At 45.1% G+C, this 22,076-nt stretch overlaps 1 protein-coding gene across 7 annotated transcripts in view; it reads left to right on the forward strand.

The window, feature by feature from the left end:
• Nucleotides 1-4,550, forward strand: part of LOC142257710 (T-lymphocyte surface antigen Ly-9-like) — a 93,194-nt gene extending 88,644 nt beyond the window's left edge. For 4 of the 7 annotated variants that reach the window (XM_075329846.1, XM_075329845.1, XM_075329844.1 and 1 more), the window contains 2 exons: nucleotides 2,900-3,205; nucleotides 3,381-4,550. In XM_075329846.1, the coding sequence (XP_075185961.1) occupies nucleotides 2,900-3,205; nucleotides 3,381-3,472 (398 nt within the window). In that variant the 3' untranslated portion in view covers nucleotides 3,473-4,550. Of the gene's footprint in view, nucleotides 1-2,356; nucleotides 2,430-2,899; nucleotides 3,206-3,380 lie in introns of all 7 variants that reach the window. The other 3 variants (XM_075329849.1, XM_075329850.1, XM_075329848.1) reach the window with 2 other exon arrangements.
• The last annotated feature ends 17,526 nt before the right edge of the window (nucleotides 4,551-22,076 follow it).

Below are 22,076 nucleotides of genomic sequence, written 5' to 3' on the forward strand. Positions count from 1 at the left end.
TCAATTAATTCAAGCCTTGGTTGCAAGCATGTGGCTTCCTCTCCTCTGTAGTATCGTTGCTGAAGCTTTGCTGAACTTCTACCTGTGTCAGCTGTAGATAAGTAGTTGATGTCCCCCCCCCTGTGTATTCCTACTCTCATTTACACTGTTTAGTGGGTTTGACGAAGAGCGCATCCCATCCGTTCCCTATTTAGGATCCAACATTAGGGATACCTAGGGTCAGGTATTCTACTCGGCACATAGGTGAGGAAACTATCTAGGGTGGTGAGATACTCCAGGGACCAGCAGTAGATTCGATCAGGGGTCACCATCTTCCCTTTCCCTAGACACAGGGTTTCCCTTCCCTTTCGCCGTTTGCTTGGTGCTTCCTGCTTCCCCGTACCTAGCAGGACACGTGGATGGTGTCTTTTCCAACCAGGATTTCCTTAAAATCCTCCTGGTTGGGGTTAAAGGGGATTCTCACTACTATTATATCAGATTGGTGGGGGTCCGACACTCGGCACCCCGCATCAATCATCTCTTACAAGCAATGGCAGCGTACATGGTGTACTGTGTGGGAAAACCACTCTTCCAGGGACAGCACCATCAAATCTCACAACTCAATCAACTTTTGTTACAGCTCTTCTGATGCTACAGCATCATTACAAAACGATAACGTTGTGCCAGGACCACAATTCAAAAGAAGGACCATGCATCCCCAGAGCTAAGGAGCGGCTCTCAGGATTCCCTTTTGGCAGACACAGATGACAATGGGCTGAGGGCTGAGAGTCGATTTGCATTAATTCTAGAACCAAACCCTTGCAAGCCAGTTCTAATTCCACCAAACGATTCTGTGCCCTCCTATTACACCCACTGTAGCCATCTTGTTCTGCCATTCCAGCTTGGCTGCAACAGAGCCACTGCCTCCTCTTTTCCCCATCGTTGTCAGGCAGGCACTCCTAATGATCTCTAATGGTCTAATGGTCGCTAATGGTCAAGCTCTCTGGTAAAGAGATGTGCCTCACCATGCAAAAGAGAAAACTGGAAGCCAATCTGCGCAGGCGTCGTGTACTTGTCTAGCGCTTAAATGACTAGATTCTCAACCTAAGGATCCTCCGCTCCAATAATACACTTTTTTGTCACCCTACTCTTAGGCCGCATTCACATCATCTTTGCCAGCCCACCTTCATGACTCTGTTAGGAGATTCTTTCTGAATAACTGAAAAACAAACTTCAGAAGTGATCCAGTCGGAGCTACTTCAAAGTCTCATCTTTTTCAGCTGAACACAAGACCATAGTCTAAGGCGCTAATGTCGCGGGCGGGGAGGATGCCGCTGCTGCTGCGCTCTCGCTAACGCTCGGGTCTGGCGCTGCTGTGGTTGCTCGGTGGCTCGAGCGGTGGGACGGATCCGGGGACTCGAGCGGCTCTCCTTGCCCGTGAGTGAAAGGGGTGGTTGGTTTGGGGGATTTAGTCCATGATGCCACCCACGGGTCCTGGTGAAGATGGGCACCACCGCTGCTGGTAACAGGGATCCCGGGAGCGATGGTAGGGAGCAGCTGGGATGTTGTTTTCCCCCTACGTGGGTAGGGGTCGGTGGTCCCGGGGCCCGGTGATGTGACGGGGAGGCTGGGTTGGTGAGGTGCAGGGTTGCAGGGACAGCGCGGCGCGGTGCCGGATGGCACGGGTGTACTCACTCAGTAAGAGATGCACAAAGTCCTCGGTAAACCAAACGGCTGGATGGACGGGTCCCGCAGCTGGCTGCAGTGTCTCTCCCCAGACAGGTGATGGCGGCTGTCTTTCCCTGCACTTTGATGTTCTCGTTTGACTACTATGGATCCCCAACGGTAGTCCGTTCCCCGGTGTATGGATGCCGGAGGAGCCCGTTTGCCCGCAGGCGCTGGCCCTTGGGTCTCTAGCCTTAGGCGGTAGCTGTATACCCTCACGGTGTGGGCGGTTGCCTTCTATCAGGTCTTTGGTTGTTAGTTGCTGTCAGTACCTGGGCCACAAACCCAGACACCCAAGTGTTTACTCCTCACACTTCCACCTCCTGGACTAAACTGAAACTTTTCCCGCCTCCAGGCCTGTGAACTCCTCGGTGGGTGGGGCCAACCGCTTGGCTCCGCCCCACCTGGTGTGGACATCAGACACTGGAGGGAGGCAACAAGGGTTTTGTGTTTGGCTGGTGTCCCTGTCTAATGGGGGTGGGGGTGTTTGTGTGTTATCTGTGACGACCTGGCTAGGCCAGGGCGCCACACTAAAATATCTGGATGAACAGATGGACACTTGAATAGAGTCTAAAATTTCAGGTCTTGGACTCCAGTTGCCTAACTGGATTCAGTGGCACCAACAGGGTCATTTCTATTTCTTGTTTTTCAGAGATTCAGATAAAGCTTGCAGACAAACCTGATGTGAACCCTCCCCGGACATGGTTGAATGGCTGAACTCAGAGGTCGGATAGCTTGACTCTCCTCTTGTCAGTAGAACTCTTTTTCAGAATGTCTTGTGTTGTCTTGGATTGGGGTGGTCATCCGGACGAGACTCTACTTCTTTCCCTTTTTTTCTTCTCCCTTTACCTCTCTATCTACACTTTCCCTTCTGTTCTTCTTTTCTTCCCCTTCTCTTTTTTTTGTTTTTTCTTTGTCTAATAATCTGGTTATTGTATAAAGCTCTGCAAATTTAGTACTGTTTATGTGGAAGTTGTCTAATATCTGTTGAAATTCTAGGGGAGTACTGTTTCTCTCCTTGGTAATTGTTTATAGATGTACATAAATGTTTCATGATTTGGAGATGCCTTTTTCAAATGAATAAAATTTGATTCACAAAAAAACCCCTGATGTGAACCCATCTTTAAATGTTCTTAATATATTTTAGTATTTGTCTGAAAATCAAAATCTCTCTCTTTCTAAATTTGGTTTTCAGGTGTCTTCCTAGACAGACCTACACTGTCAGCAAAATTTGGTGGCTCCATCTTGTTCCACGTCAACATATCAAAGAATACTGACATAACCAGTATATTTTGGAACCACAACAAGAAAATGTTGGCCATTGACAAGCCAGAACAATTTAAAGTCATCAACAGCAGGTTTCTCAACCGGGTGGCTTCCCAACAGCCCAGTTTTTCTTTAAGGTTGAGTAATCTGACTGAAGACGACAATGGGATTTACGAAGCTGAAATATACACTAATGGGCCGACTATCCATAGAACCTTCAAACTACAAGTGAGCGGTAAGTGGATCGGGAAGGGTGCAAAATTAGACACGGTAAATGGGCAGCAAAAATGTGATTCCCAAGAAAACCATTAAGAGATGTTTCCATGCACAAAAATTGTACTTCCCCGAACTGGGCAATACTCTTGGCCACTTACTTAGCGGATGTTTTTGTGATTTTTTTTTTCTTACAGCAGAATGCCACACATGTGGGGTCCAGTCGACGAAGTGTAACATTCTGCTGGTCATCATCCTGGGAATTCTTGGCGTCTTCTTCAACCGCTGACGTAATGGCTGTGTAACGTCCCAGATGCTACAGCTCTGTTTCAGCTTAGCGTGCTCCTCTGCCGACAGCTAGGTATGGCAGAGAAGATTGGGCGCATTTCCTCACAAAGAGAATCTGGCGTAAAGAAAACAAAAGCAAGTTGCTGAAATCTTCTAATCAAACTTTAACTAGGTTTGTACAAAATTGTAAACAAGAGAATGGTGCAAATAAAGCCAATTCTAGACTACATTTGCCAATTTTTTTTAAAAACAAATTCCCCTTAAGAAGACAAGGTAATTTGGTGAGCACATCGATAACCTTTAACATGACTTTCCCTTTTAATGTCCCCATTCCAACCACTGAATGTGCATTTGAACTTCTGGACAAAACATTCTGGCACTATGGTAAAGACCCCCATACACATTGGAAGATAGTTGGCTAAACCCATCGATTTCGGCAACTATTAGATATGTATGGGTGCCACTAAACGTTCCCAAAGAGATTATGTCAAGAAGGGTCAGACTGTTGAAATTTTAATGGCCTATCCTTTTGTTTTCAGAAGCTTCATATTCATATACTGTATATCATCCCAGGAGGGATAACGATCTACAAAACATACGCTCGGCTGACAGACATCTCATGTAATTAGTCAGCATTAGGAGTATGGATTTCCGTAAGGTTCAGGGTGGCTTCTGCGGTACTCGGAAGTTTGTGCAAACACTTCTGCTATTTTAGGAGGTCTCCCTTTTTTCGGAAATCTCCCAAACATTTTAGGATATTTGGCAAAAATACAATTGATACATGATTGCAAAATTGTGCTAGAACCAATCAGAAGGTTTAGTAATCCATTTAGGAAGACCAAAGTTGTATTTTGAGCATCAAATTTGCATTGTGTCTTTGTCCTGCTCTTGTCACAATGAGTTTTTTACAGGCATCGCCAAGTGTCATGGCTGCGTCAGGATCTGTGGAAGCTACAGATTCTGACACTCTGCCCGTTAACTTCTCTGATGTCTGTGATCAGGCATGGAGATGGCGGGCGTCAACCCATAGACTAAAGGTGGTGTCACACACAGCGACAACGACAACGACGTCGCTGCTACGTCACCATTTTCTGTGACGTTGCAGCGACGTCCCGTCGCTGTCGCTGTGTGTGACATCCAGCAACGACCTGGCCCCTGCTGTGAGGTCGCCGCTCGTTGCTGAATGTCCAGCTTAATTTTTTGGTCGTCGCTCTCCCGCTGTGACGCACACTTCGCTGTGTGTGACAGCGAGAGAGCGACGAAATGAAGCGAGCAGGGAGCAGGAGCCGGCATCTGGCAGCTGCGGTAAGCTGTAACCAAGGTAAACATCGGGTAACCAAGGTGGTTACCCGATATTTACCTTCGTTACCAGCCTCCGCCGCTCTTGCTGCCAGTGCCGGCTCCCTGCTCTCTGCACATGTAGCTGCAGTACACATCGTGTAATTAACCCAATGTGTACTATAGCTAGAAGAGCAGGGAGCCAGCGCTCAGTGTGCGCGGCTCCCTGCTCTCTGCACATGTTGCAGCACTGTCGTTATGATTGCTGCTTCGGCTGCTGTGTTTGACAGCTAAGCAGCGATCATAACAGCGACTTACAAGGTCGCTGCTACCGTGTTTCCCCGATAGTAAGACACCCTCGATAGTAAGACGTAGTGGGGGTTTTGGGGGGGTCGGCTAATGTAAGACGTACCCCGAAAGTAAGACGTAGTAAAAATTTTATTTATTTATTTATTTTCTTCTTTACAGTACAGTTATAGCGGCCGAGCGCTCAGCTGAGAGCCCTGACATGCCGCCGGCATGTGACAGCTCTCAGCTGAGCGCCCTGACTTGCCGGCGGCAAAGCGCTCAGCTGAGCGCCCTAACATGCCGGCGGCCGAGCGCTCAGCTGAGAGCCCTGACATGCCGGCGGCATGTGACAGCTCTCAGCTGAGAGCCCTGTCATGCCGGCGGCAAAGCGCTCAGCTGAGCGCCCTGACTTGCCGACGGCCGAGCGCTCAGCTGAGCGCCCTGATATGCCGCCGGCATGTGACAGCTCTCAGCTGAGAGCCCTGACATGCCGGCGGCAAAGCGCTCAGCTGAGAGCCCTGACATGCCGGCAGCAAAGCGCTCAGCTGAGCGCCCTGACTTGCCGGCGGCCGAGCGCTCAGCTGAGTGCCCTGACATGCCGCCGGCATGTGACAGCTCTCAGCTGAGAGCCCTGACATGCCGGCGGCAAAGCGCTCAGCTGAGCGCCCTAACATGCCGGCGGCCGAGCGCTCAGCTGAGCACCCTGACATGCCGCCGGCATGTGACAGCTCTCAGCTGAGAGCCCTGACATGCCGGCGGCAAAGCGCTCAGCTGAGCGCCCTGACATGCCGGCGGCAAAGCGCTCAGCTGAGAGCTGACACATGCCGGCGGTCGGGCGCTCAGCTGAGCGCCCTGACATGCCGGCGGCTTAGCGCTCAGCTGAGAGCTGACACATGCCGGCGGTCTGGCGCTCAGCTGAACGCACTGACATGCCGGCGGCTGAGCGTTCAGCTGAGAGCTGACACATGCCGGCGGTCGGGTGCTCAGCTGAACGCTCGGCTACCGAGAAATGTTGAAATGTTGCAGTAATGTTGTCCGTGGTCCATCAGGACCATGGACAACATACAAAATCACGCAGCCTCAGTGCCCTCATGTGCAGCCGCTGGTGGTTAAGTTTCCTTAACTTGCGGTACACTTAAGGCGCAATCGCGGCAAGTCCCCATACGGTACATTGCATGGAGACTTGCTGCGATTGCTGTGGGATTTTTTCCAATATAAGACATACCCCGAAAGTAAGACATAGTGGCACTTTTGGGGGTAAAAAGAATGTAAGACACTGTCTTACTTTCGGGGAAACACGGTACGTCACAGAAAATGGTGACGTAACAGCGACGTCGTTGTCGCTGTCGTTTAGTGTGAACCCAGCTTTAGACAGGTTAGAAAGAGTTAATCTCTGCTGGGCTGCTTGTTAATCTCTTTGATCAGATGCTGTAGGCAAGCCAGTCACATTCACTCCCCTACTATATACAGTACAGACCAAACGTTTGGACACACCTCCTTATTCTCATTCAAAGAGTTTTCTTTATTTTCATTACTCTGAAAACTGTAGATTCACATTGAAGGCATCAAAACTATGAATTAGCACATGTGGAATGAAATACTTAACAAAAAGTGTGAAACAACCTAAAATATGTCTTATATTCTAGGTTCTTCAAAGTAGTCACCTTTTGCTTTTATTACTGCTTTGCCCACTCTTGGCATTCTCTTGGTGAGCTTCAAGAGGTAGTCACCGGAAATGGTTCTCACTTCACAGGTGTGCCCTGTCAGGTTTATTAAGTGGGATTTCTTGCCTTATAAATGGGGTTGGGACCATCAGTTGTGTTGTGCAGAAGTCTGGTGGATACACAGCTGATAGTCCTACTGAATAGACTGTTAGAATTTGCATTATGGCAAGAAAATACTAGCTAAGTAAAGAAAGACGAGTGGCCATCATCACTTTAAGAAATGCAGGTCAGTCAGTCCGAAAAATTGGGAAAACTTTGAAAGTGTACCAAAGTGCAGTGGCAAAAACCATCAAACGCTACAAAGAAACTGTCTGACATGAGGACCGCCTCAGGAAAGAAAGGCCAAGAGTCACCTCTGCTGCGGAGGATAAGTTTATCCGAGTCACCACCCTTAGAAATCGTAGGTTAACAGCAGCTCAGATTAGAGACCAGGCCACACAGAGTTCTAACAGCAGACATATCTTTAGAACAACTGTTAGGAGGAGATTTTGTGCAGCAAGCCTTCATGGTAAAATAGCTGCTAGGAAACCACTGCTAAGGACAGGCAACAAGCAGAAGAGACTTGTTTGGGCTAAAGAACACAAGGAATGGACATTAGACCAGTGGAAATCTGTGCTTTGGTCTGATGAGTCCAAATTTGAGATCTTTGGATCCAACCACCGTGTCTTTGTGCAACGCAGAAAAGGTGAACGGATGGACTCTACATGCCTGGTTCCCACTGTGAATCATGGAGGAAGAGGTGTGATGGTGTGGGGGTGCTTTTCTGGTGACATTGTTGAGGATTTATTCAAAATTGAAGGCATCCTGAACCAGCATGGCTACCACAAAATCTTGCAGTGGCATGCTATTCCATCCGGTTTGCATTTAGTTGGACCATCATTTATTTTTCAACAGGACCATGACCCCAAACACACCTCCAGGCTGTGTAAGGGCTATTTGACTAAGAAGGAGAGTGATGGGGTGCTATGCCAGATGACCTGGCCTCCACAGTCACCAGACCTGAACCCAATCGAGATGGTTTGGGGTGAGCTGGAACGCAGAGTGAAGGCAAAAGGGCCAACAAGTGGTAAGCATCTCTGGGAACTCGTTCATGACTGTTGGAAGACCATTCCCGGTGACTACCTCTTGAAGCTCATCAAGAGAATGCCAAAAGTGTGCAAAGCAGTAATCAAAGCAAAAGGTGGCTACTTTGAAGAACCTAAAATATAAGACATATTTTCAGTTGTTTCACACTTTTTTGTTAAGTATTTCATTCCACATGTGTTAATTCATAGTTTTGATGCCTACAATGTGAATCTACAATTTTCAGAGTCATGAAAATAAAGAAAACTCTTTGAATGAGAAGGTGTGTCCAAACTTTTGGTCTGTACTGTATATGCGGCTAAACTCTTCCATTAATGCCAACTATAGTTTACCTATGCTGATCTGGTGAGGTGTTCACTATTTAGGGATGTAACCTTCATTAGTATATTTGTACATTTACATTTGGCACAATTCCGGTATATACCCATATTTCTAACAATTGTTGACATCCTTGTATTTTTTGTCCATAATCAGTGGTTTGGAACCACGCCCTGTATAACTATTATTGTCATATGCATTTTGCTTAACCTATGATTATCTGTAGATTTTGGGCATGAAATAATATATATCATAACATACAACCGTGGCAGCTTCTACTTTGTATTGTACATATCCTTGTTGTGGTATTTTTCACTTTTTTGCACTATCATTCTGTTATCTAGGGAGTTCTTAGGGATCAGGAGGGAAAGACAACTGTGAGTGAGGGTGCCGACCTCTGCGGCAAGTTTGGGCAAGTCCTTAGCACAGGGCATATGCTTGCTCTCACCCTACTCACAACTACTGGTTGACCCACTGATAATTAATTTTGTCCACTCCAAGGGGTAGACCACTCAATGATATGTTAGTGATAATCTAATTTTAATGCATATTCGATAAAGTGTATTTTTAATAGGAATTTTTTTATTTGCAAACTGACTTTTTGGGATTCCTCTGTATCCAAGTTGGTTAAGGCTGCTTTACACGCAGCGATTTATTGTGCGATCGCATGTGCAACAAGGGGAAATTGTTGCCCGAGTCGCACAAAGTCGGTAACCCCCGTCACACGTACTTACCTTCCAAACGACCTTGCTGTGGGCGGCGAACATCCTCTTCCTGAAGGGGGAGGGACAATCGGCGTCACAGCGACGTCACACAGCGGCCGCCCAATAGAAGCGGAGGGGCGGAGATGAGCGGGACGTAACATCCCGCCCACCTCCTTCCTTCCGCATTGCCGGCGGGACGCAGGTAAGCTGCAGTTCATCGTTCCCGGGGTGTCATACGGAGCGACGTGTGCTGCCTCGGGAACAATGAACAATCGGCACGCAGAAGGACGTTTGATATTTTGAAAATGAGCGACGTGTCAACGAGCAACGATAAGGTGAGTATTTTTGCTCGTTCACAGTCGCTCTTAGCTGTCACATGCTACGATGTGTCAAACGATGCCGAATGTGCGTCACTAACGACGTGCCCCCGACGACATATCGTTTGATATATCGTAGCATGTAACGGGCCCTTTAGCCTCTACTGATGGGTTATATAAATCCCAACAGGGTCTCCAGCTACCACAAATTGACCAACCATACTCACGTCACTGCATCCTGGCGCCCAAGTTAGCCTACGCTAATGCCAGATTTAGCAACAGTCTCATTTTTTTTTTAGAAACAATGCTGTCAAATTTGGAGATGCTTTAGATCGGCAAGTGACTATGTTACATAATCATTGGTTTGGGGATATTCTCATGTCAACATTATGTTTAGTATGTGATACTATGGGGAGATAGGTTTTTGCACCCAGTTCAGACTTAGAATGGTGTTCCAAACGTTATTCCTTATTAGTATGTGATACTGACATCTGCAGTCAGCTGCCGTGAGAAGCTACTGGTGCTACTGACAACTGCAGCTCGTCAGTCCATGCAACCTTTGACATTGAGGTGAAGAACCTGTGAAGGCACAACATGTGTTCATACATCACTTACAGAGTATATATACAAAGCAAATATTAAAGCAATACAAGCAAACCGTCTTACAAACTGCTACACTTTTTGTTTGGGAAAGAAAGTTACGGACAACAAGGTCACCCTAAATCAGAGCCTGCACAAAGCAAAAAAGTAGGAAGACATGTGTGGGGGCTATCAGGTTTAGTTTTCTATATTATATGCAAATTTCTAGTCTCATCGCTCTACAGGAAGGGTGGAGGCGGTTATGAAAAGTTTTGAGCAGCATTTTTCAATTTTCAGCCGCCTGGTGAAAGATGACTCTTAAGCACAATGCTCTAAGTTGTGTATTCTAGAATAAAAGTGCTCATACACAATAATGTAATATCAGGTAATCCACAATTTCTAGGATGATGTCACGCTAGGTACGTGGAAGTACCAAGCGAACGGTGAAAGGGAAGAGAAATCCTGCGTCTAGGGAAGGGGGAGATGGTGACCCCTGACCAAACCTACCGCTGGTCCCTGGCATCCCTCACCTCCCTAGATAGATAGGTTCCCCTCCTATGCGCCAAGCAGGATTCCTGGCCCTGGCTGACCCTGAAATAGGCCTAGGTAGGGAGCCGATGGTATGAGCGCTTAGGCAACCTCACCAAGCTCTACAGAATACACAGGGAATACACACAGAGGGAAGTAAACAAATAAGTTATCTAGAGATGACTCAGGGAGAGGAACTACAACAACAACAACAACAAAGTTTCTCCAGATGAATTCAATCCCCAATGGCAGATATCAGAGGAAGAATCAGGCTCATTGGATTTTTCTCCACAAGATTTAGATCACCACAGAAGGACAAATATTGTAGATCTGAAGGCCTTCATTAGTTTTTTGGCAACCCCTTGAAACCACACAAACTGGTTGCGAGAGTGCAAGAGGAACCAATAAGGTGACAGAAGCCTCTCCCTCCTTGGTCTAACTGCTTAGATGCTGAAGTCAATATTGACTGCAGCATCCAAGGTATTAAGCTGCATGGAGGGAAGAGTTCTCACAGCCAGAACCTTCGGTGTAAAGAAAGATCCAATGTAGTTTTAGGGCACTTACTTATATAGCATGGTGCTACCTGGTTGTCAAAGGGCCTAACAATGGGCACCTAATGAGCATAGTGTTGGTGGATGCACATGCACAGTAGCTTTCTACAACCAGATCTCTGTATAGTGATCCTCCAATTACAGCAAAGCTTATTAGGAGGTCATGCGCATCGCCATATTTTTTAAAGACCTGGCGGCGCCATAATATCTGAAAGAATGTCATAGCGCTTGACTGGATCGTTTTTTCCCCTTGAAACTATGTAAATTCATAGTTTAAGGTCCATCAGCACGTTGAGTCAGAAGAAGGCAGATGCTAATTTACTTATATTAGGGAAAAAGTCCTTCCCAATACTACATACATCAGTCAGACTAGATCAATACCCCATCACAGAATTTAGTATCAATAATTTGTAATATTATATTTATCCAAGTGCTTTTATAGTGAATCAAATTGCAAATATATATTATTACCTTTGCAGTAGATCTAATATTGCATGTACCAGTGATTCAACCCCTTTAACCCCTTCAGCCCCGGGGCACTTTCCATTTTTGCGTTTTTGTTTTTTGCTCCCCTTCTTCCGAGAGCCGTGACTTTTTAATTTTTCCGTCAATCTTGCCATATGAGGGCTTGTTTTTTGCGGGACAAGTTGTACTTTTAAATTAAACCATAAGTTTTACCATATGGTGTACTGGAAAACAGCAAAAAAATTCCAAGTGTGGAAAAACTGCAAAAAAATTGTGATGGCACAATAGTTTTTGGGATGTTTTATTCACGGTGTTCACTATATGGTAAAACTGATGTGTGGGTATGATGCCTGAGGTTGGTGCGAGTTTGTAGACACCAAACATGTATAGGTTTACTTGTATCTAAGGGGTTAAAAAAATTCACAAGTTTGTCCAATAAAAGTGGCGCACGATTTGCGCCATTTTCCAAAACACGCAGCGTTCTCATTTTTTGGGATCTATGGCTCAGTGACGGCTTATTTTTTGCGTCTCGAGCTGTCGTTTCTAATGGTAACATTTTTGCGCAGATGCTACGTTTTGATCGCCTGTTATTGCAGTTTGCGTAAAACTTGCGGCGACCAAAAAACGTAATTTTGGCGTTTGGAATTTTTTTGCCACTGCGCCGTTTACCAATCAGATTAATTGATTTTATATTTTGATATATCGGGCATTTCTGAACGCGACGATACCAAATATGTGTATTTTTATTTATTTTTTAACCCTTTATTTTTTAATGGGAGGATAGGGGGGTGATTTGAACTTTTAGGTTTTTTTTTTATTTTTTAAAACTTTTTTTATTTTTTTTTTATTATTTTACTAGTCCCCCTAGGGGGCTATAGCGATCAGCAATCCGATCGCTCTTATCTATCTGCTGATCACAGATACACAGCTGTAAACAGCAGATTCAGTCACTTTCTTTTTCTCTCTGCTCGCGGCCGAGGGAAAACGAAAGTGAAACTTTATAGCTGCAGGCGTCATCACATGACCCTGTGCTACGATGGCAACCACCTAAAGTCACGTGATCACGCACGTGACTTCCGGTGGGGGCGGCGGTAAGTAAAAAACATGGCCACGCGCATTTAGATCTTGCTGCCAGACTTTGGCAGCGAGATTTAAGGGGTTAATGGCCGTGGGTGGAAGCGATTCCACCCGCGGCTAGCAGGCACACGTCAGCTGTTGAAAATAGCTGATATGTGTGCCGACCGCTGCCGCCTGCCCGCGGCAGGGGCGGGGCTTAACGGGACACGCTCCATGACGGATATATCCGTCCATGGTCGTGAAGGGGTTAAAGAAGACTTGTCATTTGACATAATCATGTCAAAAATGCTTTTTTTATCAGGTGTGAATGCCACTGTTCTCCTGAACTCGGCAATGTTTTTCGTTTGTACCTACGCCTCTGCGTTTCTGATATGGCCCTCTTTTCCCTATATGAAAATTGTCACGTTCCCACCAGAGTCCGCTCCTGCGACTTCTGCTTCCACAACCAGGTGGTGCCGTGTTCCCGCTGTGGACAGTGTTGGTGATGGGAGAGGAGTCAGTGCCAGTGGGTCTGGTGGGCGCAGGCTCCGCTCATCCACTAATCTGGGTTACCTGGGACCTGCAGTACCACTGGCTGACTGTAGGTGGCGTGTGTTTTCCAGCCGAAGTTACCACCATTCAGCTACAACCAATGGGAAGACACCACACCCTACTAATTCTTCATCCTGTCTGCTGGTCACTGCCAGAGATAGTTTTGTATTCCTGCTTTCTGGTTCCCGATCTGCTCTGAATATTGATCCCTGTGTTTTGACATCTGCCTGTTCTCTGACTACTCTCCTGCCAGCCGTTTTTGTACCTCGCTGCCAGATCTGGATTTGACCTCTGCCTAGTTTTCTGAATACATCCTTGTCTCCTGATTTTGTCCCTGTTCTTCATCTCCTGGTTTGACCCTGCCTGACTATTACTCTCCTCTGGACTGAAGCCTTCCACAGGTAGTGATCTCCGAGGCCCTGCAGTAATTCCAAATCCCTTTATAGGGGTTAAAGGGTTTCAGGTTTCTCGGTGTCCTCCTTTGTGAGTGGCTTTCCTCTAGCCCAGTCATGGTGAACCTGAGTGCCCAAACTGTAGCCCTAAACCCAATTTTTTTCCGAAGTGCCAACCAATCCTATTATGTAAATAATTGATTTTAATTTTACCTTTGCAGTTTTCTCTTCAGCAGGGGGCATTCCCCATCCTGGCATGCATGTTTCCTCCATCCTGGCATGCATGTTTCCTCCATCCTGGCATGCATGTTTCCTCCATCCTGGCATGTATGTTTTCCCCATCCTGGCATACATGTTTCCCCCATGCTGGCATGCATGATTCCCCCATGCTGGCATGTATGGGCCCCCCCATGCTTGCATGTATGGGCCCTGCCATGCTGACATGTATGTTTCCCCATGCTGGCATGTATGTTTCCCCATGCTGGCATGTATGTTTCCCTATGCTGGCATGTATGTTTCCCTATGCTGGCATGTATGTTTCCCCCATGCTGGCATGTATATTTCCCCATGCTGGCAAGTATGGGCCCCCCCCATGCTGACATGTATGTTTCCCCATGCTGGCATGCATGTTTCCCCCATGCTGGCATGTATGTTTCCCCATGCTGGCATGTATATTCCCCCCATGCTGACATGTATGCTTCCCCATGCTGGCATGTATGTTCCCCCCATGCTGGCATGTATGTTCCCCCCATGCAGACATGTATATTCCCCCCATGCTGACATGTATGTTCCCCCCCATGCTGACATGTATGTTCCCCCCATGCTGGCATGTATGTTCCCCCCCATGCTGACATGTATGTTCCCCCCCATGCTGGCATGTATGTTCCCCCCCCATGCTGGCATGTATGTTCCCCCCCATGCTGGCATGTATGTTCCCCCCCATGCTGGCATGTATGTTCCCCCCCCATGCTGGCATGTATGTTCCCCCCCATGCTGGCATGTACGTCCCCCCCCCATGCTGGCATGTATGTTCCCCCCCATGCTGGCATGTATGTTCTCCCCCCTATGCTGGCACTGGCCCCCCCATCCCCACCTTGACACAGCCGCACACAAGTTATAAAAAAAACAAAACACAACATACAACTCACCTTCCGGCACCCGCTCCACCGCTGCGCGCCGTTGGGTCCTCAGTTCCCACGCGGCCAGAAGATGTCATTACGCCGGCACCGCTTACTGACGATCCTCCATCTCCTAGGCAACAGACCTGCGGCCTAGGAGAGGAGGAGTGTCAGAGCGAGGAGAAATGTCCCTCCGCTCCAACCGCGACCGCACCAGCAGTTCAAAGCGGCAGGATCAGGCGACAGCACGCGTGCCAGCAGAATGGGCTCTGCATGCCCCTCCTGGCACGCGTGCCATAGGTTCACCATCACTGCTCTAGCCTGTCCATGACAGCCAGTCTGAGTCTCTTGTTTCAGACAGTCATTACAGAAATCTAGACTTGTGAACCAAGTGGGCTTGTTCCTCAAGTATACGCCCACAAAGAACTGTTGTGCGCCACACCCACTTTGTTAACCAGACAACATTTATACATTGGGAAGAGGGGGCCATATCTCAGGAATAGAAAGGCACAGGAAGAAGAGAATAACATCTCCGCATTCAAAAGAACAGTGACATTAACACCAGGTAAAAATTACATATTTATGGCAAGTGAAAGGTTCTCTAACCACATGGACATGATCACGATATAAGAGCTTAAAGAGGAGTATAGAAAAAAAGATTGAAATTAAACAGACACATAGCTGAGAGGCATAGAAATGAAATAAGGATATGACTAAAAGGCATGACATGAGACATTGAAAAACCCAGACTTTATATTAGGAACATGGCTGATATGCATGGAAATGATAGTGGTTTGTGGCTGAGAGGCATAGAAGTGATTACAGAGAAGCACAAAAATGATGATCCAAAGACATGGCTGAAAATCATGGAACTGGTGGAAATAGTACATTTTGACCGAGCAATTTATTTTCGGAGTAGGAAGCAATAAAATAATGTCCTATAAAGGTTTAGCGCTCCCCTAGGTCTTGTTCTGAGAAAATCCATATTGCCTGGATAATATAGCACATGATCAGAGATTATTACGCTGTCCGATTAAGAGAATATATTTCCTGTAAAGGAGGAGATGTTCTACAGAGGGTTTTTTCCCCCTTATTAGTGAATTTTGGAAGAGGTTATAGCTTCCATCCTAATGATGCCTAATGGCCACTGTCAATTACGCTACCTGCCTCCTCTGCCCATACATCTTACTCTGTGTCCACAGGGAGCCGCAGGAACCAATACCGTTAGGCACTGAGTCATTTTTTTCTGCTCTAACCTGCGCCTGGGGAGCCGGTGACTGTTTGACAAATGGGACGACTCGTACTGGTCTTCATTGATCTCCGTCTGGCCGGAGTGGAATCCATCATAGGCTGGTATCGTTAGCTGGCTCAGCAAAGACTCGGCCAAACTACTCTATGGTCACATCCGCCGCCTGGACTGATCATTCAAACTAGACTTGAGCACATAGATTTACAGGATCTTGGTTCAGGTCGGTAGCCCGTGGCTACCAGATAAGAGCCCTACAAAACACATTGTACCTGCTGGTATCTCTTCTGAATAGTCAACCTGGCATAATGTCAAGCATGACCAAGCAGAAGAGGATTCTAGTGTGGATTATTTTTGCTCATCTCTACAAACTACCCCAGCCAAGGTTATATTCCATATACATATGTACAGAACCGCTGTCCTGTGCCAAATGTCCAGAGGATTCTTGGTAAGTAAAGGAAGGCCTCCTGTCCTACTGGAAGAGATGGAAGAGGGTACCACACGTTTTGAACATTTCTTGTGCTTGTTGCCCCAATATCAGAGAGAGCCCAATCAAACACTTCTCAAATTCCTGTCCCCGAAATATGGCAAGAGAACGAGAAATGTAACAAGGTATGGGGGTCCATTCCAAATGTTGGTGCTGTGGCTTTGAAGAATAAAATTGGAAGCTTAGGCCACACATGCTAACTTTTTAGGCAACAAGAAGAAACCTTCCAGGAATCTCAAAGCCAACAAACCACATGCCCGTTTTTTAGAGCCCTACAAGAGAAGGAAATACCTGGAATGGGGCAAAAGCAGAGGGAAACCTGGATCAGGGGCACCAGAGATGAGCCTGGAGCGAGAACTCTAAAAAGGAAGGAGGGTGAGGGTTATCTTGGGCAGCGGCACTAAGGGGGAAAGGGCACTAATATGGAGACCACCAAGGAGAGGGAAACTAATTTGAAGAGCCCCAATGAGAGAAAACAGAGAGTGGTTAATCAAGTGGTGGGCAAAAAGACCATTCCTACCCTTTACACATGCATCTGGATGTCCACGTTTTTTGTAGAGAAAATATTCTGACTCTTTGAGAGCACCCCTTTTTACTGTGTGTTTCAGGAGAGTCAGCAAATATGAGCAAGGTTTACATCTATCCACCAGAGGAAGCCAAAGTATTAGTAAAAGTCCCTAAATTACAGACTCCAATATCATTATTTTCCAGCAGGGGTCAGCATGTAATAGAAAAAAAAATTGTTACTGCAGCAGCAGAAAGAATAGTGAGGACCCGTCCAGTTCTGTTCGCAGTATGGAGCCGACATTCTGACTTTAAAGTTTACTGTACGGGTTAATTAATTTATATTTTCATATTTTGATTTTTAGATTTTGCAGCGATACTGAATTTTTTTTATTTTTCATTCAGTATGAAACTGTTTTAATCTGTTATGTAAATACAATAGTATTGCAATACATAGAACAAGTGCCGAAACCATCTCAGACCTAGAAGGACCAAAAAAGTTAAAATAAATAAAGAAAAATAAAATAAATAAGAAAATGTGTATATATATATATATATATATATATATATATATATATATATATATATATATATATATATATATATCTGTACACTGTGTGTGTATGTGTATATATATATATATATATATAGATATAGATATATAGATATATATCTATATATACATTTTTTATATATTTTTTTATTTATTATTTTGCACAATTTATAAAAGTAAAAAGAAGAATTATTATAATTATTGATCATAATATCAATAAATATTTTTAAGTAAATATAAATAAATATTTAAATAATATTTTTCAATATTTTTTTTATTTACATAAATTTTAAAAATGTGCATATATATATATACACATTTTTTTTAAATTTAGTAAAAACAATTCCCCCACCAAATATATATATATGGTATATATATATATATATATATATATATATATACAGTATAGACCAAACGTTTGGACACACCTTCTCATTCAAAGAGTTTTCTTTATTTTCATGACTCTGAAAATTGTAGATTCACATTTAAGGCATCAAAACTATGAATTAACACATGTGGAATGAAATACTCAACAAAAAAGTGTGAAACAACTGAAAATATGTCTTATATTCTAGGTTCTTCAAAGTAGCCACCTTTTGCTTTGATTACTGCTTTGCACACTCTTGGCATTCTCTTGATGAGCTTCAAGAGGTAGTCACCGGAAATGGTTTTCCAACAGACTTGAAGGAGTTCCCACAGATGCTTTGCACTTGTTGGCCCTTTTGCCTTCACTCTGCGGTCCAGCTCCCCCCAAACCATCTCGATTGGGTTCAGGTCTGGTGACTGTGGAGGCCAGGTCATCTGGCGTAGCACCCCATCACTCTCCTTCTTAGTCAAATAGCCCTTACAGAGCCTGGAGGTGTGTTTGGGGTCATTGTCCTCTTGAAAAAATAAATGATGGTCCAACTAAATGCAAACCGGATGGAAGAGCACGCCGCTGCTATGCTGGTTCAGTATGCCTTCAATTTTGAATAAATCTCCAACAGTGTCACCAACAAATTATGCCCACACCATCATACCTCCTCCTCCATGCTTCACGGTGGGAACCAGCCATGTAGAGTCCATCCATTCACCTTTTCTGCATCGCACAAAGACACGGTGGTTGGATCCAAAGATCTCAAATTTGGATTCATCAGACCAAAGCACAGATTTCCACTGGTCTAATGTCCATTCCTTGTGTTCTTTAGCCCAAACAAGTCTCTTCTGCTTGTTGCCTGTCCTTAGCAGTGGTTTCCTAGCAGCTATTTTACCATGAAGGCCTGCTGCACAAAGTCTCCTCATAACAGTTGTTCTAGAGATGTGTCTGCTGCTAGAACTCTGTGTGGTCTCTAATTTAAGCTGCTGTTAACCTGCGATTTCTGAGGCTGGTGACTCGGATAAACTTATCCTCCGCAGCAGAGGTGACTCTTGGTCTTCCTTTCCTGGAGCGGTCCTCATGTGAGCCAGTTTCTTTGTAGCGTTTGATGGTTTTTGCCACTGCACTTGGGGACACTTTCAAAGTTTTCCCAATTTTTTGGACTGACTGACCTTCATTTCTTAAAGTATTGATGGCCACTAGTTTTTTATTACTTAGCTGCTATTTTATTGCCATAATACGAATACTATCAGTCTATTCAGTAGGACTATCAGCTGTGTATCCACCAGACGTCTGCACAACACAACTGATGGTCCCAACCCCATTTATAAGGCAAGAAATCCCACTTATTAAACCTGACAGGGCACACCTGTGAAGTGAAAACCATTTCCGGTGACTACCTCTTGAAGCTAATCAAGAGAATGCTAAGAGTGTGCAAAGCAGTAATCAATGCAAAATGTGGCTGCTGTGAAGAACCTAGAATATAAGACATATTTTCAGTTGTTTCACACTTTTATGTTAAGTATTTCATTCCACATGTGTTAATTCATAGTTTTGATGCCTTCAATGTGAATCTACAATTTGTCATGAAAATAAAGAAAACTCTTTGAATGAGAAGGTGTGTCCAAACTTTTGGTATATATTGGATATATATTTGAATACAAAAGTATTTATTATTGTTTTTATTTATTTCATTTCTTTCTGTTTCTGTTTATGCTTTTGGTCTCCCTGGACCTGTGATGGTTCCATTAGTATATACCGTAGTATTGTTGTATGTAGTAAAAATTACCCATCCAAGGCTGGACTTTGTGGTAGTTTAAAGATGGAGGTGATGGGGGTCTTCAGTAGGACCCTGCACCTCAATGGTAACGAATGGGGGTCGATGAGCATTGGAACAGACGCCTTTGCCTTTGATTGCCCCACTTGATCGCATTTGGGCTAGATCCAAAGTTCATTCATGCATCAGAAAGATCAGGATGAGCAGTTCTACAATTTCTAATCAAATAAAAACGGAGAATGGACCTTTTTTTTTTTTTAATTTTTCCTCATTGAGTCGCACTTTAAATGGTAGGAATGTCAATAGATAAATCCCCTGATCGCTTGTTGCAGCTTGTACATATCTCTCTATACCTAGACCCCCCTTTTCTCCTCTTCATATATAATAGATGCTGCGGGCCTCCGCGCGGGCTCATGTCTGCCAGATGCATGGCTGACCAGGCCGCTCTTAATAGCCATCTATCCCCCCGGCTTATGTATGAGGGAACTTCTCAATATCCAGTGACAAGCAAGGAATGGAAGTGCGAGAATGCTGGACAGATTAACCCAGACATCTCTCCTGCCGGCCCCCAGAGAGGTCCCATCCATTTTGGCAAGTGGCAGAAATCGTCAGGATCTACAAGTAGAAAGGAGCCAGGAGGGAGCAGTCACCAGGATGAGGCCCTGATTGATGGAGGGTGTCACCTCACTGTCAGGACACATCAGCGCCGCTGTCTCTTCCTCTTCTGCCGGAGCCCTGTAGTTGAGAAAAAGACAAAATGCCCCAAAACGGAGGACATTTGTAAAAGTGACATTAATGAGATTATTTTACCCCGTTTATAGGGCTAATCCACATCTTACTCTACTCGGCCTTCTCGACAGGCTACTAGCATTGCTGCACCGTAGAATTTTGCAGAACCCATGGCTATGCCTTGTACTGAAAGTTGGAAATTCAGAATCCTCCTCCTTAAAAAAATCCATATATATATATATATATATATATATATATATATATATATACAGTGCCTACAAGTAGTATTCAACCCCCTGCAGATTTAGCAGGTTTACACATTCGGAATTAACTTGGCATTGTGACATTTGGACTGTAGATCAGCCTGGAAGTGTGAAATGCAGCAAAAAAGAATGTTATTTCTTTTTTTATTTTTAAATTGTGAAAAGTTTATTCAGAGGGTCATTTATTATTCAACCCCTCAAACCACAAGAATTCTGTTTGGTTCCCCTAAAATATTAAGAAGTATTTAAGCCACAAAGAACAATGAGCTTCACATGTTTGGATTAAATATCTCTTTTTCCAGCCTTTTCTGACTAATTAAGACCCTCCCCAAACTTGTGAACAGCACTCATACATGGTCAACATGGGAAAGACAAAGGAGCATTCCAAGGCCATCAGAGACAAGATCGTGGAGGGTCACAAGGCTGGCAAGGGGTACAAAACCCTTTCCAAGGAGTTGGGCCTACCTGTCTCCACTGTTGGGAGCATCATCCGGAAGTGGAAGGCTTATGGAACTACTGTTAGCCTTCCACGGCCTGGACAGCCTTTGAACGTTTCCACCCCTGCCGAGGCCAGGCTTGTCCGAAGAGTCAAGGCTAACCCAAGGACAACAAGGAAGGAGCTCCGGGAAGATCTCATGGCAGTGGGGACATTGGTTTCAGTCAATACCATAAGTAATGTACTCCACCGCAATGGTCTCCGTTCCAGACGAGCCCGTAAGGTACCTTTACTTTCAAAGCGTCATGTCAAGGCTCGTCTACAGTTTGCTCATGATCACTTGGAGGACTCTGAGACAGACTGGTTCAAGGTTCTCTGGTCTGATGAGACCAAGATCAAGATCTTTGGTGCCAACCACACACGTGACGTTTGGAGACTGGATAGCACTGCATACGACCCCAAGAATACCATCCCTACAGTCAAGCATGGTGGTGGCAGCATCATGCTGTGGGGCTGTGTCTCAGCCAAGGGGCCTGGCCATCTGGTCCGCATCCATGGGAAGATGGATAGCACGGCCTACCTGGAGATTTTTGGCCAAGAACCTCCGCTCCTCCATCAAGGATCTTAAGATGGGTCGTCATTTCATCTTCCAACAAGACAACGACCCAAAGCACACAGCCAAGAAAACCAAGGCCTGGTTCAAGAGGGAAAAAATCAAGGTGTTGCAGTGGCCTAGTCAGTCTCCTGACCTTAACCCAATTGAAAACTTGTGGAAGGAGCTCAAGATTAAAGTCCACATGAGACACCCAAAGAACCTAGATAACTTGGAGAAGATCTGCATGGAGGAGTGGGTCAAGATAACGCCAGAGACCCGTGCCGGCCTGATCAGGTCTTATAAAAGACGATTATTAAATGTAATTGCAAACAAGGGTTATTCCACAAAATATTAAACCTAGGGGTTGAATAATAATTGACCCACACTTTTATGTTGAAAATTTATTAAAATTTAACTGAGCAACATAACTTGTTGGCTGTTTGAAGTTTGCAGGCTCTAACTTATTTGCATCTTATCAAACCTGCTAAATCTGCAGGGGGTTGAATACTACTTGTAGGCACTGTATGTATATATATATATATATATATATATATATATATATATATATATATATATACATATATATAGCGCCCCTGAAACCATCAGGGTGCTACAAGGTTCTGCATCCCCACAAGGATGCAGGGCCTACCCCCTTAGGGACCCAGAACCCCAGTGCCGGTACCAACAAAGACCAAGGTAATCCCAGT

This window comes from Anomaloglossus baeobatrachus, chromosome 12 (assembly GCF_048569485.1).
Source record: "Anomaloglossus baeobatrachus isolate aAnoBae1 chromosome 12, aAnoBae1.hap1, whole genome shotgun sequence".
Taxonomy (NCBI): Eukaryota; Metazoa; Chordata; class Amphibia; order Anura; family Aromobatidae; genus Anomaloglossus; species Anomaloglossus baeobatrachus.